Source organism: Malus domestica, chromosome 15 (assembly GCF_042453785.1).
Source record: "Malus domestica chromosome 15, GDT2T_hap1".
Classification (NCBI taxonomy): Eukaryota; Viridiplantae; Streptophyta; class Magnoliopsida; order Rosales; family Rosaceae; genus Malus; species Malus domestica.
This window is the reverse complement of record NC_091675.1, coordinates 16,679,235-16,691,708: the sequence shown is the minus strand read 5'-3', so window position 1 is coordinate 16,691,708 and position 12,474 is coordinate 16,679,235. Positions and strand designations below refer to the sequence as shown.

The 12,474-nt window shown below is 36.6% G+C and overlaps 1 protein-coding gene across 2 annotated transcripts; it reads right to left on the bottom strand.

Annotated features, from left to right (window-relative positions):
* Nucleotides 1-7,919: 7,919 nt before the first annotated feature.
* Nucleotides 7,920-11,851, bottom strand: LOC103400870 (putative transcription factor bHLH041). Of its 2 annotated transcripts, XM_017322745.3 has the most exons (9): nucleotides 11,393-11,851; nucleotides 11,048-11,308; nucleotides 10,830-10,952; nucleotides 10,631-10,736; nucleotides 10,522-10,536; nucleotides 10,220-10,282; nucleotides 9,239-10,027; nucleotides 8,566-8,976; nucleotides 7,920-8,153 (listed from the first exon to the last, which is right to left on the bottom strand). In XM_017322745.3, exons 2-9 carry the CDS (start codon nucleotides 11,236-11,238, stop codon nucleotides 8,076-8,078), a joined length of 1,776 nt encoding a protein of 591 aa, XP_017178234.1. In that variant the 5' UTR covers nucleotides 11,239-11,308; nucleotides 11,393-11,851; the 3' UTR covers nucleotides 7,920-8,075. The 2 variants fall into 2 exon arrangements, with proteins under 2 accessions (XP_017178234.1, XP_017178235.1); XM_017322746.3 differs by having other exon boundaries at nucleotides 11,044-11,845.
* Between the last annotated feature and the right edge of the window lie 623 nt (nucleotides 11,852-12,474).

Below are 12,474 nucleotides of genomic sequence, written 5' to 3'. Positions count from 1 at the left end.
ATGGTGTTGGCTTAAAACACTTTCACAAGTTCTATTTATTTAAAGCAATTTATTTACAGTGGGTAGAATTATGACCCTTTGCTTTAAAGCTTTGATATTTATGTGCATGGTGTTGGTTTAAAACCCATGTCACAAGTTCTATTTATTTAAAGCAATTTATTTATAGTGGGTAGAATTATTACCCTTTGCTTTAAAGCTTTGATATTTATGTGCATGGTGTTGGTTTAAAACCCATGTCACAAGTTCTATTTACTTTAAAGCAATTTATTTATCATGGACGGTTTTATCGCCTACTGCTTTAAGTTTGATTTATGTGAATGGTGCTGAATTAAAGCCCTCGTCACAAGCTTTATTTACGTAAATGCAATTTATTCATTATGGCTGGAATTACCGCCTATTGCTTTAATTTATTTATTATACTTATTTTTGTTATGATAAGGACATACTGGACCTGAAGTTCCTTGATCAGATCACAACCTGCAGTTTCTTGATCCTCAACATATAAAAATGATTGGACCTGAAGTTCCATCATGCAAAAAGATCGGGCATGAAGTCCCTTGATCCTAAAGATCAGGACATGAAATTCCTTGATGAGTACCGTAAGTTTGAAGTGCCGTAGTGCCTCAACTTAATTGTAATAAAGGACATAAGAGTCTTAGTCTACAAACTATTTAATAAGGACCATAAGTTCCTTATGTCCATACTCAAAATGGTTTAGCAAAAGCATTTATTAAATGGATGAAATTGATTACCCGCGCTCTGCTCATGAAAACGAAATTGCCAGTTTTTACATGGAAACATGTCATTTTACATAATTCATTATTAAGTTTGGTTGAGACCAGTTACCAAACATCGATATTTCTCAGTACAACTTGTGTTTAGACACCAACCAAACATTATACATTTACGAGTTTTTGGTTGTGTTATCTATGTGCCTATTGCACTGCCACAACGTACTAAAATGAAGCATCATCGCCAATTGGGCATTTGATGTTGAACACTATCTATCATTCAATATTTGGAATCCTTGACTAGGGATATGTTTACCGCGTGATTTGCGGACTGTCATTTTGATAAGACAATTTTCCCGCTGTTAGAGGGAGAAAATAATATCATTCCAGAAGAATGATAAGAAAAGACTGTTCCAGAAGAACGAAGAGAATTTGTCTTATTTTGATTCACGAAGCAATCAACATGAGAAAATGAAATAGGAATAATTGAATGATGCAACGAAAGTGATGAAATCATATATACTTGTTGCAAATGTGCCTACAAGAATTGATGTTCTTGTTGGACAAAATAATGAGACAGTAAATGATTTATTTGTTACACGCCTGAAGCGTGGCAGACTTTCAGACTCAAAAGGTTTAGTCATTTGAAAGAAGAAAAATATGGCACTACTGAACTATTGCATTCCTGAAGCATAACTGTTGCATGCAATAAGCATGACAGTCGCCGCATGGATACACGTCCCAGATAGGACAATCCACGAACATGGGAATATTGATGTCTCATGCATGAAGCATGATAGATGTATAGGTTCCAATGACTCAACTCCCAGAAGTGAAGATTAAAATCCAAGCTCTATAACACTTAAGAAGAGGTTATGATCCGCATTCTTTAAATTACGACTATCCTGGAAGAGATAGTGTAATGCCTTTGAAGAGGCAATGAATATCCAAAAGAAATGAAAAGCTTTTATGCATGCGCATGCACATGAGAATATGGGATCACGGATTGATAATAACCAATGGTAATTTTGGTTTTTACAAGTAGCTACTAAATTCATCAATGAGCTGTGTTAATATTGAGCCACTTTCTTTTCTTCGTCGACAAAAGGAAAATTATTGGCCAAAATGGAGAAAGGCAATTTCATTACAATTTTGTAAGAACGTGGAAAAATGGACCTATATATATTTGAATACAATACAAATAGCCAAAATATGTTGAATTAAGGAGGTTACATATGGGCATTTGTAATACAGTGAATTACACTCACATGATATGACACAAGGTTACTAATTGAAACTTGAAATTATACTCTTGTAAACGAGTTCATATGAATGGAAAATTATATACGAAGGGTTGTGAGTCGCTCACATCATATCTCCATAAGTAAATCCCTCAAGTATACATGGAAGCAAATTGCTCTGTAAAAATTCCAAAGGAAAATGTGTCATAAAGTGAAGAAAATCCATGAAGGATTCAAATTGCTTAAAGTAAGCCCCCGAAGGGTAAAGTATAAAATATGTACTCAATACCAATGGATGGTATAAATTGCCTTAGTGAGTACTATCATTATGATATTATTGCAACGTACTAAAATCTCTTGCAAGAGTCAATGACATTAAATTAGAACTCCTGAAGAGTTGATGAAATTAAATTGAGACTCCTGAAGAGTAAAGAAAGATTATAAAGTGTTGAGAGAGATATTGTCTCGAGCTGCATAATGAACAATCTACCAACACGAATCTTATCCATAATGTCGATGATATTAAAAGAACCATATAGATTGAAGATTATGAGTTGAATACTTAAATGATGTAGACACTAAGAAAGATCATTTAACTTCGTAAGGGTAAAGATAAACGGATATTTGGTCGAGAAGTACCACATCTTAGTGAAGTATATGCTTTATTGTATTTGGCACAATACATTGAATGACATAAAGCTTATATATTAATATCTCCAAGAAATTACATATATGTATATACACATGAGTTAAAACAAACAAACAGGATGAAGCCTTCACAAAGGTTGCTCATGTGAAGTCTCAGTACTCGGAACTTCTGGGGAGGTACTGGAGATTGACTATGTGGCACCCCAGTACTTGGCAAAACACCAGAAGAGGAAGGCATCAGTTGCTTTCGAAATCTAGCAACGAACCTTTGGTGATCACTTTGAATCCGACTTTCGGATTCCTGCAGTTGGTCGAGCTTTCTTTTCATGCTCTTTGAGTAATTATTTGCAAGCACATGTAACACTCTATTCTCGTGCTTGAGCCATCTGATCTCTTGTTTAAGACTTGCCACCTCAGCCATCAATGATTCAACTTGGTGAGTTTGAGCAAGTAGGCGTTGACCCATATTGGAAACAGAGCCAGCACACTGAACACTGAGAGCCAAGGAGTCTTGAACGGCCAACTCGTCAGACCGTTTTGAAAGGATTCTGTTATCCTTTGGAGTGAGAAGATTCTTAGCTACCACAGTAGTGGTTATGTTATTCTTCATCACAGAGTCCCCAACTGTAAGAGGACCATTAGAAGATAAGAAGGACGAGCGCCATATATTATCCTGACGCTGCTCGTCTGTATCACTTCTAAGACTCAAATCTAAGCAAATGTTAGATGGGCAAGTCATTTTCAGAAATGATGAAGAAAAAAGAGGTCAAATAAAATTTCAAAAGTGCAAGAAGGGGGAAATTTCTCAGGCAGCAACTTTCTGAGCATACTCTTGAACATAATGGATGTCTCTATAAAAGAAGAGGCAATAAAGCCACTTGTTCAAAGATCGAAGTGGCACGATTCTCCGAATTTCAAAAGCCAGATTTTCCTGAATAAAGTTCGTTGGCATTTTTCAGCCGCAATCTCAGTTTTTCGGATATCGTGTGCAACTTTGTCAAAGATCTCTGACAAAGTTGAAAACGCGTAAATCTTACTGTTCTATTTACACCACAGTTGCTGATAAGAGTACAAGCACAACACCACCACTTGCTATTGGGAAATCTCTATATATGTCGACATCCATTCTCCATAACAAGGCAGACCTGCAATAATGTCCAACTCTTCCTCATCTTCGAGAATGCATCTTCAACAAAGCATCTCAAAATGCTCAGTTTTCTTCCTCTCTGAGAATACCTCTTCAAACAAATCACACCAGAGCAAGATGATCTCATATCTTCAGGGACGAGAGCAAGAATATCTCATATCATGCAATCACCCTATCATTTCCTTTGTCCTTGTTCTTACCTGCAAAGACAAGGATAAAGAAAGCAATATGTCGGAACTTCCACTCAAACTCCCAGTAAGGAACCGACTGCCTGAAACCTTTCCTGATTGCTTACCTAGCTCTCGAGTAGTCATCTTCAACTGTTGTTGGAGCTGGGTCTCCAGTCACCAAGAAGTGATGAACCATCCAAATGCAAGGGTTGCATTCCATTCCTGCATCAGAGGGCAAATACTGCAAGAGAAGATGCCACACATGCATGGGGGAAAAGTAGGGAAAATACTACTTAAGCAAGGGAAGCAAGTAAGGAAAGTGAAAATGATACATTGAAACATGTGGAGACAAGCGCAACAAACACGTGGTGATTCATCCCCGACAAAGCCGAAGATCACTTGCCACGTGAAGCTCCTCATGGTCCAATTTCATTCAAGATCAATCATCGAAGTCCTTGAAGAAATCACAAGTCCGATTCAAGATCAAGTGTCCACCACTCTTGAATCAAATTCCGCTCCAGATAAAAGGAGTAAATTCAGATCTTTGATGCAAGTCTAGCAGAAAGTCCTACAACCCAGTTCAAGAAAAAGCCTGTGGAAAGTTAACAACAAGTAAAGCACCTCTTTCGACAACTCTTTTCGCTAAGAGATTGAAGCAGAATGATCAACGATCAGCCTAAATGATTTGAAATCAGGAGGAGATACTCATCAGGGGGAGCATCAAAGACAAATCAAGATTTTAACAAGACAATCGAAGACTTGTGGCCATCCAAGGGGGAGTGTTGTAAATAATGGATGTCCACTCATCCACTCAACAAGTGGATGTCTAAGAAGCTTGCTCAACACTACTCATTTTTTCTATAAAAGCAAACCCCACACAACATCAAGTGGGCGATTCACGGGAGAGATAGGAAGGAAGAGAGGAAGAGAGATAGGAAGGAAGAGAGGAAGAGAGAAAAGAGAGGAAGAGGAGATGAGATAATAGAGAGAGTTATCTTTGTATTCCTATTATTCCAAATTATAATGAAAGCACCATTGCTGCCCCGATGACGTATTCCAGTCACACTGACTGTAGAGGAACCTCGTAAATTTTATGTCTTATTTGTTTATTCCACTGCACACACCGTCGATTTTACAATAAGTTTTAGAAAAATATGCATTTTGAAAACCCAAAGTTTTCTTAAAACATCACTCATGAAAACTTGAAGTTTTTCATGTAAATTTCAATCAATACATGTCTATTAGAACCCGAATATTCTACTGCTATGTGAATGGATTGATTTGTCTCCATTACACTAACCGCATTCTTGTCCATTTATTTTTTGACATTATCGCTTTAGACGTCTCTAGAAGAAACTACCTTACGTGGGTCCAAGATGTGAAACTCCACCTTACCGCTAAGAATTTAGAGCATCCATTGAAGCTAAGACATATAACTTGGTTGGCGAAGCTGAGAAAGTCACTGCCATGATCTTCATCTGAAGACACATTCATGATGCACTGCAAACTGAGTACCTTACTATGGAAGATCCATGAGCTTTATGGGTCGTTTGCCCGATCGTTTTGATCACAAAAGGGACATCTTATTGCTTGAAGCAAGACACGACTGGTAGCATATGCGCTTCCAAGACTTTTAAGTCTATGAATGAATTCAATTCTAAAGTTTGTCGAATCCGATCACTTCTCAAGTTCTGTAACGAGAACTTGACCGAAGAAGATCTCCTTGAGAAGACCTATTCGACATTCTCTACGATCAATATTGTCTTGCAACAACAATATAGAGCTCAGAAGTTCACTAAGTTTTCGAATTTGATCTCTATCTTATTTATTGCTGAAAAGCAGAATCAGCTGTTGATGAAGAATCATCAAGCTTGACCTATTGGTGCAACCGCTATGCCTAAAGTACATCATAGTGAGAATCAACGCCTGAACCATCGTTCTAGGCGTGTTAATTATGAGCTAATTAACAAATGATTGATATTATTGCACCACATTAATATGTTTATCCAAGAATGATAATGCTTTGTTCATTATCCGAAATTACCATTTCATTTACTTTGCATTTTTAGATAATCTTTTACTTCACTCTTTTCCCCTACAATTGTAATCACAACTAACAAACAAAGCCACAAGTAAACAATATTGATGAATTTCAAATAAGCTTTGTTGGTTTACCATTTCCATATAAAATTAGGACTAGATTGTAAACCAGAACTTTCAGCCAACTCAGGGGACTGCAAGTGAGAAAAGTACTCAGCTCTTTGGAGTGGGAAAAGCTACTAGTATTGCTCCCTAAAAGCCCACTAAAATATTGACTCTAAACTTTGCTAACATAACTTATAATTCTTATAATTCGGTTGGTTAAAAGTATTTATCTTTACGCTTATGTATTCGAATTACTTCCCCATTTAGATAAATATGGTTACAGCTATTAACAATACTACAGTTATCCACCAATTTGACCTAAGTTACCCATTAATTTGATCTTATTTTACTAGAATTATTAACCAATTCTACCTTCTTCTTTTTTATCAAAATATTTAGATGCTTTATTAAAAATCGATTCTACTCTCCTTTCTACTAATTTTTCTCTTTGCAATTATTGGAAGATTTCTACAGATTAATCAAGTAGGATAGCAGAAGGTTCGTAAAATTAAATTAAAAACTAACATAACTATTCTATTTCTTGAACAAGTGCATGCCATACACAACAGGGTCAAAACCGCCGTCTCCAAACCCCTTTATTGATTCCCTTGAAGAAAAGTAATTGACTGGCCCTATAATTTCAAAGCAGATATCGTGGCCAAATGACTAAAGACAAATGGGATTTAAATATCATTAATCTAAGATGTTTGATACATGAATCCTATCTCAGCCTCAACCACTCAACTTGACGTGGCAGATGGATGTAGCTGCCAGCTGTGAAAATGTTATAAGTGGTTTTGAAGCAACCAGAAGATCCTAGCCGGATTCTTCAATCATATCCGTTTATCGTACATCGTACGATCGTACATCGTACGATCAGAAATCATTATAAATTTTTTTATTTAAAAATTGAATATAAATAGTATCTGACAATTAGTCGCACGATATACGATAATCAAATATGATTGGAGGATCTCTAATTTCTCACACAGAGAATCCAATGAGAATCCTCTCTCTTGAAGCAACTATTGAAAAAGTGAATTTTTGACGTACCAATACTTTGAATACCGTTTTTCTGCATCATTAACCAATCTCTTTTTGGTCGTATTGGCGGTTTACTTTCCATTTGCAGTCAATTTGGGCGACATAAATGCGTACCAAGAAACAAAGAACAAAAAGGGAAGATGGAAAACGGATTTGGAGCCTCTCCTGAGCTAATAGAGAGGATCCTTCTGATCAGTTATTATGGGTCGTTGAATTTTTATCTAACGGCTACAAATATGGAAATTCTTTTAAAGTTATAATAATTATAGCCGTTGGATTTTTATCCAACGGCTCATGATAACTGGTCAGGAGGATCCTCTCCATTAGCTAAGGAGAGGATCCAAATCCATGGAAAACATACTTATATTGGGTGGGCTTGACTGACCCCGACAGCTGGAGCTCCCAACAAAACCATCCCAAGCTCCTAACAATTGTTGTATAATTAACTGATGATTAAATAATAACATAAAATATAATATAGGGAAATGTTCAGGAGACTTTCTTAAAATGAGACATTTCATGGACAATTTGAACCTCATATTTTAACGTTAATTTTCGCGCCAATATTATAAAAATTGTGCAAAAAATATAAAGTAACAAAGATTCTATAGAGATTCCACTTTTGAAAAAAAATTTCTCTGCAATATAAATTTCTTATGAAGATAAGGCAAATTAGTGAAAGAAACCATTAAAATTGTTACCTTTCTATAAAAAAATAAAAAATCTTAAAAGTATTCTACACTTTTAATCGAAGAAATAAAATATTAGTTGTTGGTCAATAAACACAATGAAATGAATGAAATTGATACGTTTGATCGTCTAATTGAATGGTGGTTATACCGGATGTGATGGGGTTCAAATTGGGAAGCATCGATGGGTGCCCACAGAATGCAATCCATATATCAAAATCTTGACTAGTCCTACAATTTCGACTATAATAAAAAGAAGACTAGTCTATCCTACGTACTAAGTCAGCAACCACCCTTCTCACTGCTTCCTGGAAAGCAGCCTCGTCCCATTCAGTTCCCTGTGAAAAGAATAAAGCAACTACTCAGTTTCCTTCTAATTTCCTCAAAAATAGGCTTCTCATTGCTAATCAGTGACCTCATTAAACCCTTCAATTATTTGTGTAGTTAGCACATTAAATCTACAACATGAAATTAACAAGGCTACATATCAACTTTCTCTCAAAAGCAAGCTTGTAATTTAAGTGGTTATAAGCGTTTATCTTTGTACTCAATGTTCAATGTCCTATGTTAAAATCCCTACGTGTACATATTATTCCATTGTTTTCTGCTGTTTAACTTTTTGTAGTTGTAAAAGCTTATAAAAGGTGTTCTATATACCCTAGGTGAATTTCATTCACACATGCTTCAATACCAGGGAGCATATTAATAATTAATGAGTTTAAGAAATTTTGTAAGTATTTTATTACATACCTGATCAACTCTTAATCTCAAGATTACGCGGTTGATGTTAAAATTTGATTCTGATATCCAAGTATTGGCTTCCATGGACATCAAGCTTACATTCTCAACCCGCTTCAAGAATTCCAAAATGCGGATCACCATATCTTCGGTGCAGCTCTCTTGTGATCTTAGAATCACTTGCAAGTCAATAATTTGCTCATCTTGATCCGGGGATGATTCGGTTGATACACGCGTAACCGTAAGACTACATCTTTCATTTGAGGAGCCTGCAGCTGCTGCTGCTGCTTCATTAGCTCCTAAGCTGGCAAGTGGCAAGAGCCTTGCCTCTAACTGCTGGTTTCTTTTGCTAAGCTCAGCAACTTGAGCTTTTAAACTAGTCAAGTACTCCCTTGCAGTTGTAAGAACTGAGGCTTTGTCTTTCTACACTACCAAAAAATTTAATTAATCACGATTGCAACGAAACCAATATATATACCAATGCAAAAAAAAGAGAAAGATGTTCTAATGCATTGCCCAACAAATGTGTAAATTAATATATAGCTATATTGGACCGTGTTTAACTGAACTGGAATACTAAAACTACGCTCAATATAATCTAGTTTAGTATAGTTTATTGTAGTCCAATTCAATCCAGTACGGTCCAATATCCTTTTATACAACAGAGTATATGCATGTTAAATACCTTGGTTCCCGGAGGAAGTAGTGATTTCAATGTATGAAAGCTTTCATTGAGCTTCTCACGCCTTTTGCGCTCTGATATCATATGATGCAACTGGCTGCTTGTGGGGCGGGTGGCTTGGATACCTTCGCGAAGCCTCGTTAGATTCAAGCTTCTCAAGAAGGAAATGGATCGCTTGTGCATGTTTTGCTGGCGTAAATTAGCACTCATTTGCGTTCTTGGGGCTAAAACTGAGGTGTTGTAACTCTTGAAAGCACTGGCCCTTGGAGTTTGCAAGTGATGATCAGTAGTAGAAGAAGAAGAAGGTGGATTAGTTTGTGGGGGTGGTTGATATGGAGAAGAAGACAGAACTGCAAGGATGGCTCTTGTCATCGTGGCATCTTCGATCTCCGGAGTTGGGAATTGGATGTTTCGGATTCGAGAAATTGCTTGAATGGCTTGTTGATGAGGACTAGTAGTACTAGTAGAAGAAGTAGTAGTAATGAGATTTTTGGTTGGTAAAGGTTCCAATGAACTAATATTGATTGGTTGCAAGGGATTGGAAGATAATTGTGTAAAGAGTTCTGGGATGTTATGAGAAATGGTGGTAGTGGTGGTGGGAATGTTGAAGAGGAGGGAGGAATATTCAGGACTATCCATTGTGGAAAGTGATCTCAAAGAAGATGAAGATGATGAAAGTGGATATTGTTGCTGACCGTTGATTGACCTGCTGGCAACTTCTGTATGTGGAGATAATTGTCCTGGAAAAACTTCTGGCAACCAGGTTCTCATCATTTCTCTTTTTATATTTATCTGCAAAACAACAAAAAATAAATTAGTTAATTATAAAAACCTCAATTATGCATTAAGATTCTTAATATAATTAAAGGCCACTTGGATCAGCCTGGTGGGGGCGGGTTATGGTAGGTTTAGGGTTCGAAACCTCCGTGTAACCAAATTTTTTTCATAAAAATAATTCCAAGTAAGGTTATGACTTGGTCTTACTTGACACACATTGGACATGCCCAGCTCAATTTCTCCACTCTTGCACCCCATGAAAACTGCAGTCTGTAATTTAAGAGGAAACTATAAGAGAAAAATACCGATTAATTAAGGATAATGCTTGTGTTCACCTTATGCGGGAACCTACTTATTTCCTCACTCTTGATTAATGAATCTCTACCATCAGAACATCATAATTGGAATAATTCATTCTCTTTGTCCTCATCTAAAGATCATATATGCAAAAATATTCAATTTGGAGATCTTTATCCATTAATTATTGTTGTAGACCAATATGAACAAACCTTAATCCTTGCTTCCTGTTACAAGCAGATTAAAAATACTCAATTAGCGCACGATATTTTGCCTGCGTAAATGAATGAATATACTTCAGTTATATTTTAAATTAGTTACCTGATAAAATTGCCTCTGTTTATCATCTGATGCCAGTCTTTGTAGGTCCATTTCTTGCAACTCCACAAATGAAATACTATTCCTGAAAGCGAATCCTGGAACACACCTGATCATGTACATATATACATGCAGCAAAAAACTTATGAGAGAAATAGCAACATTAATAATTAGAAGCAAACCAATAGGCTTAGTTACGCACTCGTTTTCGAAGACTTTGAAAACTGATAGCCGATACTCATCGAAAAGCCGCCGAGCCAAACTGCCGGAAGAAGAGCTTGGTTGATTTTCTTCATCATAGACACCATCGAGAAAGAATAAGCAGCTGCACGAACACATCAAACCAACATTAATACGAGCTCCTTCCACATTCGATGTGTGTGTGAAACGGAGAGTGAGAGAGGAATGATGCATACATACTTAGAAGGAGGTGGCATATAAGACCACAAGCAAATGTAAAAGCAGCCAAAAGATTGCATGACAAGTCGAAGGAAATTGGCGCGAGAACCTTCATCGAGGTGGAAAGCAGTGTCCATAGACAAAGGTGGGAAATGGGAGTCTCTCTTGATCTCCCCGCTACACTTCAATCGACCTTTATGTCTTTTGGTCATGACTATAGGATGACCCTACCCAATATATGTGCTCCTTATTCATCTTGAATTATATGCGGAACCTCATGAGCTACAGAGAGTAAGAAGAGTCGTTTAACTAGAAGGTGGCAAAGGGAAAATCATAATAAGATAATAAGTATAGGGCTCCGCAAACCTGAGTTTAGCTAAGTTGGCTAGAGCAATGTGTTCTCATTATGCAACTAAGTTCTTCTCATAGAATTTAGTGTAGAATATACTATCGGTTGTCAAAATGAAAAGTAAAGGGCCAAACAGCATGAATATATGTTGGGGAAAGATGTGAGCAGATTAATAGTGGCTTTAATCATGGAAGAAGCTGGCACAGATGAGGGAGATTTGAAAAGTGGTGATATTTATACACATAGATAAGAATATTAAAAGAAAGCATTCATATTAGTGATGGAAGAAACTGAAAGAGGAAGAAGAGGAGGGAGACAGGTGATGAGAGAGAAAATTAGAAGTTTCTGGTTCGTAAGTGCTTGAAAAGTAGAAGGATGAGAACATGAAAAGTAGTAGTACTGGTAAGCAAGTTTAGAGAGAGAGAGAGGGAGAAGCAGCCAGGGAAGGAGGGGAGAGAGAGAGAGAGAGGTAGGTTAGAAAAGTAGTGGTCAAAGTCCACCTATGACTCAAGGGAGGATATATACCTTAATTAGTTGTACATGTGGAATTGAAAAGAGTCAAGGGAGGAAGGCAGACTCCCCTCTTTATTTTTTTTCTACGTTCCCGCATTTCAAAAAAGAAAATTTCTTCCTCTTTTTATAAAATTTTCAGTGTTTTGTTTATTTGATCTACCAATGAACTTGGTTTATGAATTTCACCATGTGGGTATGAACGCTCTTTCGCAACACCTTCTTCTGTCACATTTAAAAATAAAGGGATCGATCGATGCAAAGGTTTGTCTAAAGGTTTGTGACGTTTGTCTAGACTTTGTTTGAGTAGATCTTTTGGCGCACCTAATATTGAATTACAGAATCACCCGAAGCTTCTCTTTGATTTGGCATATTATAATGCAATTAGAGTTTGAGCATGAGTATCTACGAGGGCAGTTGAGTTGACTACATTGATTTAATATACACTATGTTTTTAGTGTATATATTTAGTTTTAGCGAGTAAGCACAAGTTAGTTAATACGATGCTAAATATTTGTTTTGAGTTCACACTGTACTTTATTGAAAGATCACATTTGCAAATTTTTACTCAAATTAAAAAGCGTTTAGT

Excerpts from the sequence above, each read along its gene's own strand:
- LOC103400870 (XM_017322745.3), bottom strand. The coding sequence starts at position 11,238 with ATGACCAAAAGACATAAAGGTCGATTGAAGTGTAGCGGGGAGATCAAG. Across the intron at positions 8,977-9,238 it reads TACTTCCTCCGGGAACCAAG|AAAGACAAAGCCTCAGTTCT; the intron begins GTATTTAACATG and ends TTGGTAGTGTAG. Across the intron at positions 8,154-8,565 it reads TGAGATTAAGAGTTGATCAG|GGAACTGAATGGGACGAGGC; the intron begins GTATGTAATAAA and ends TTCTTTTCACAG.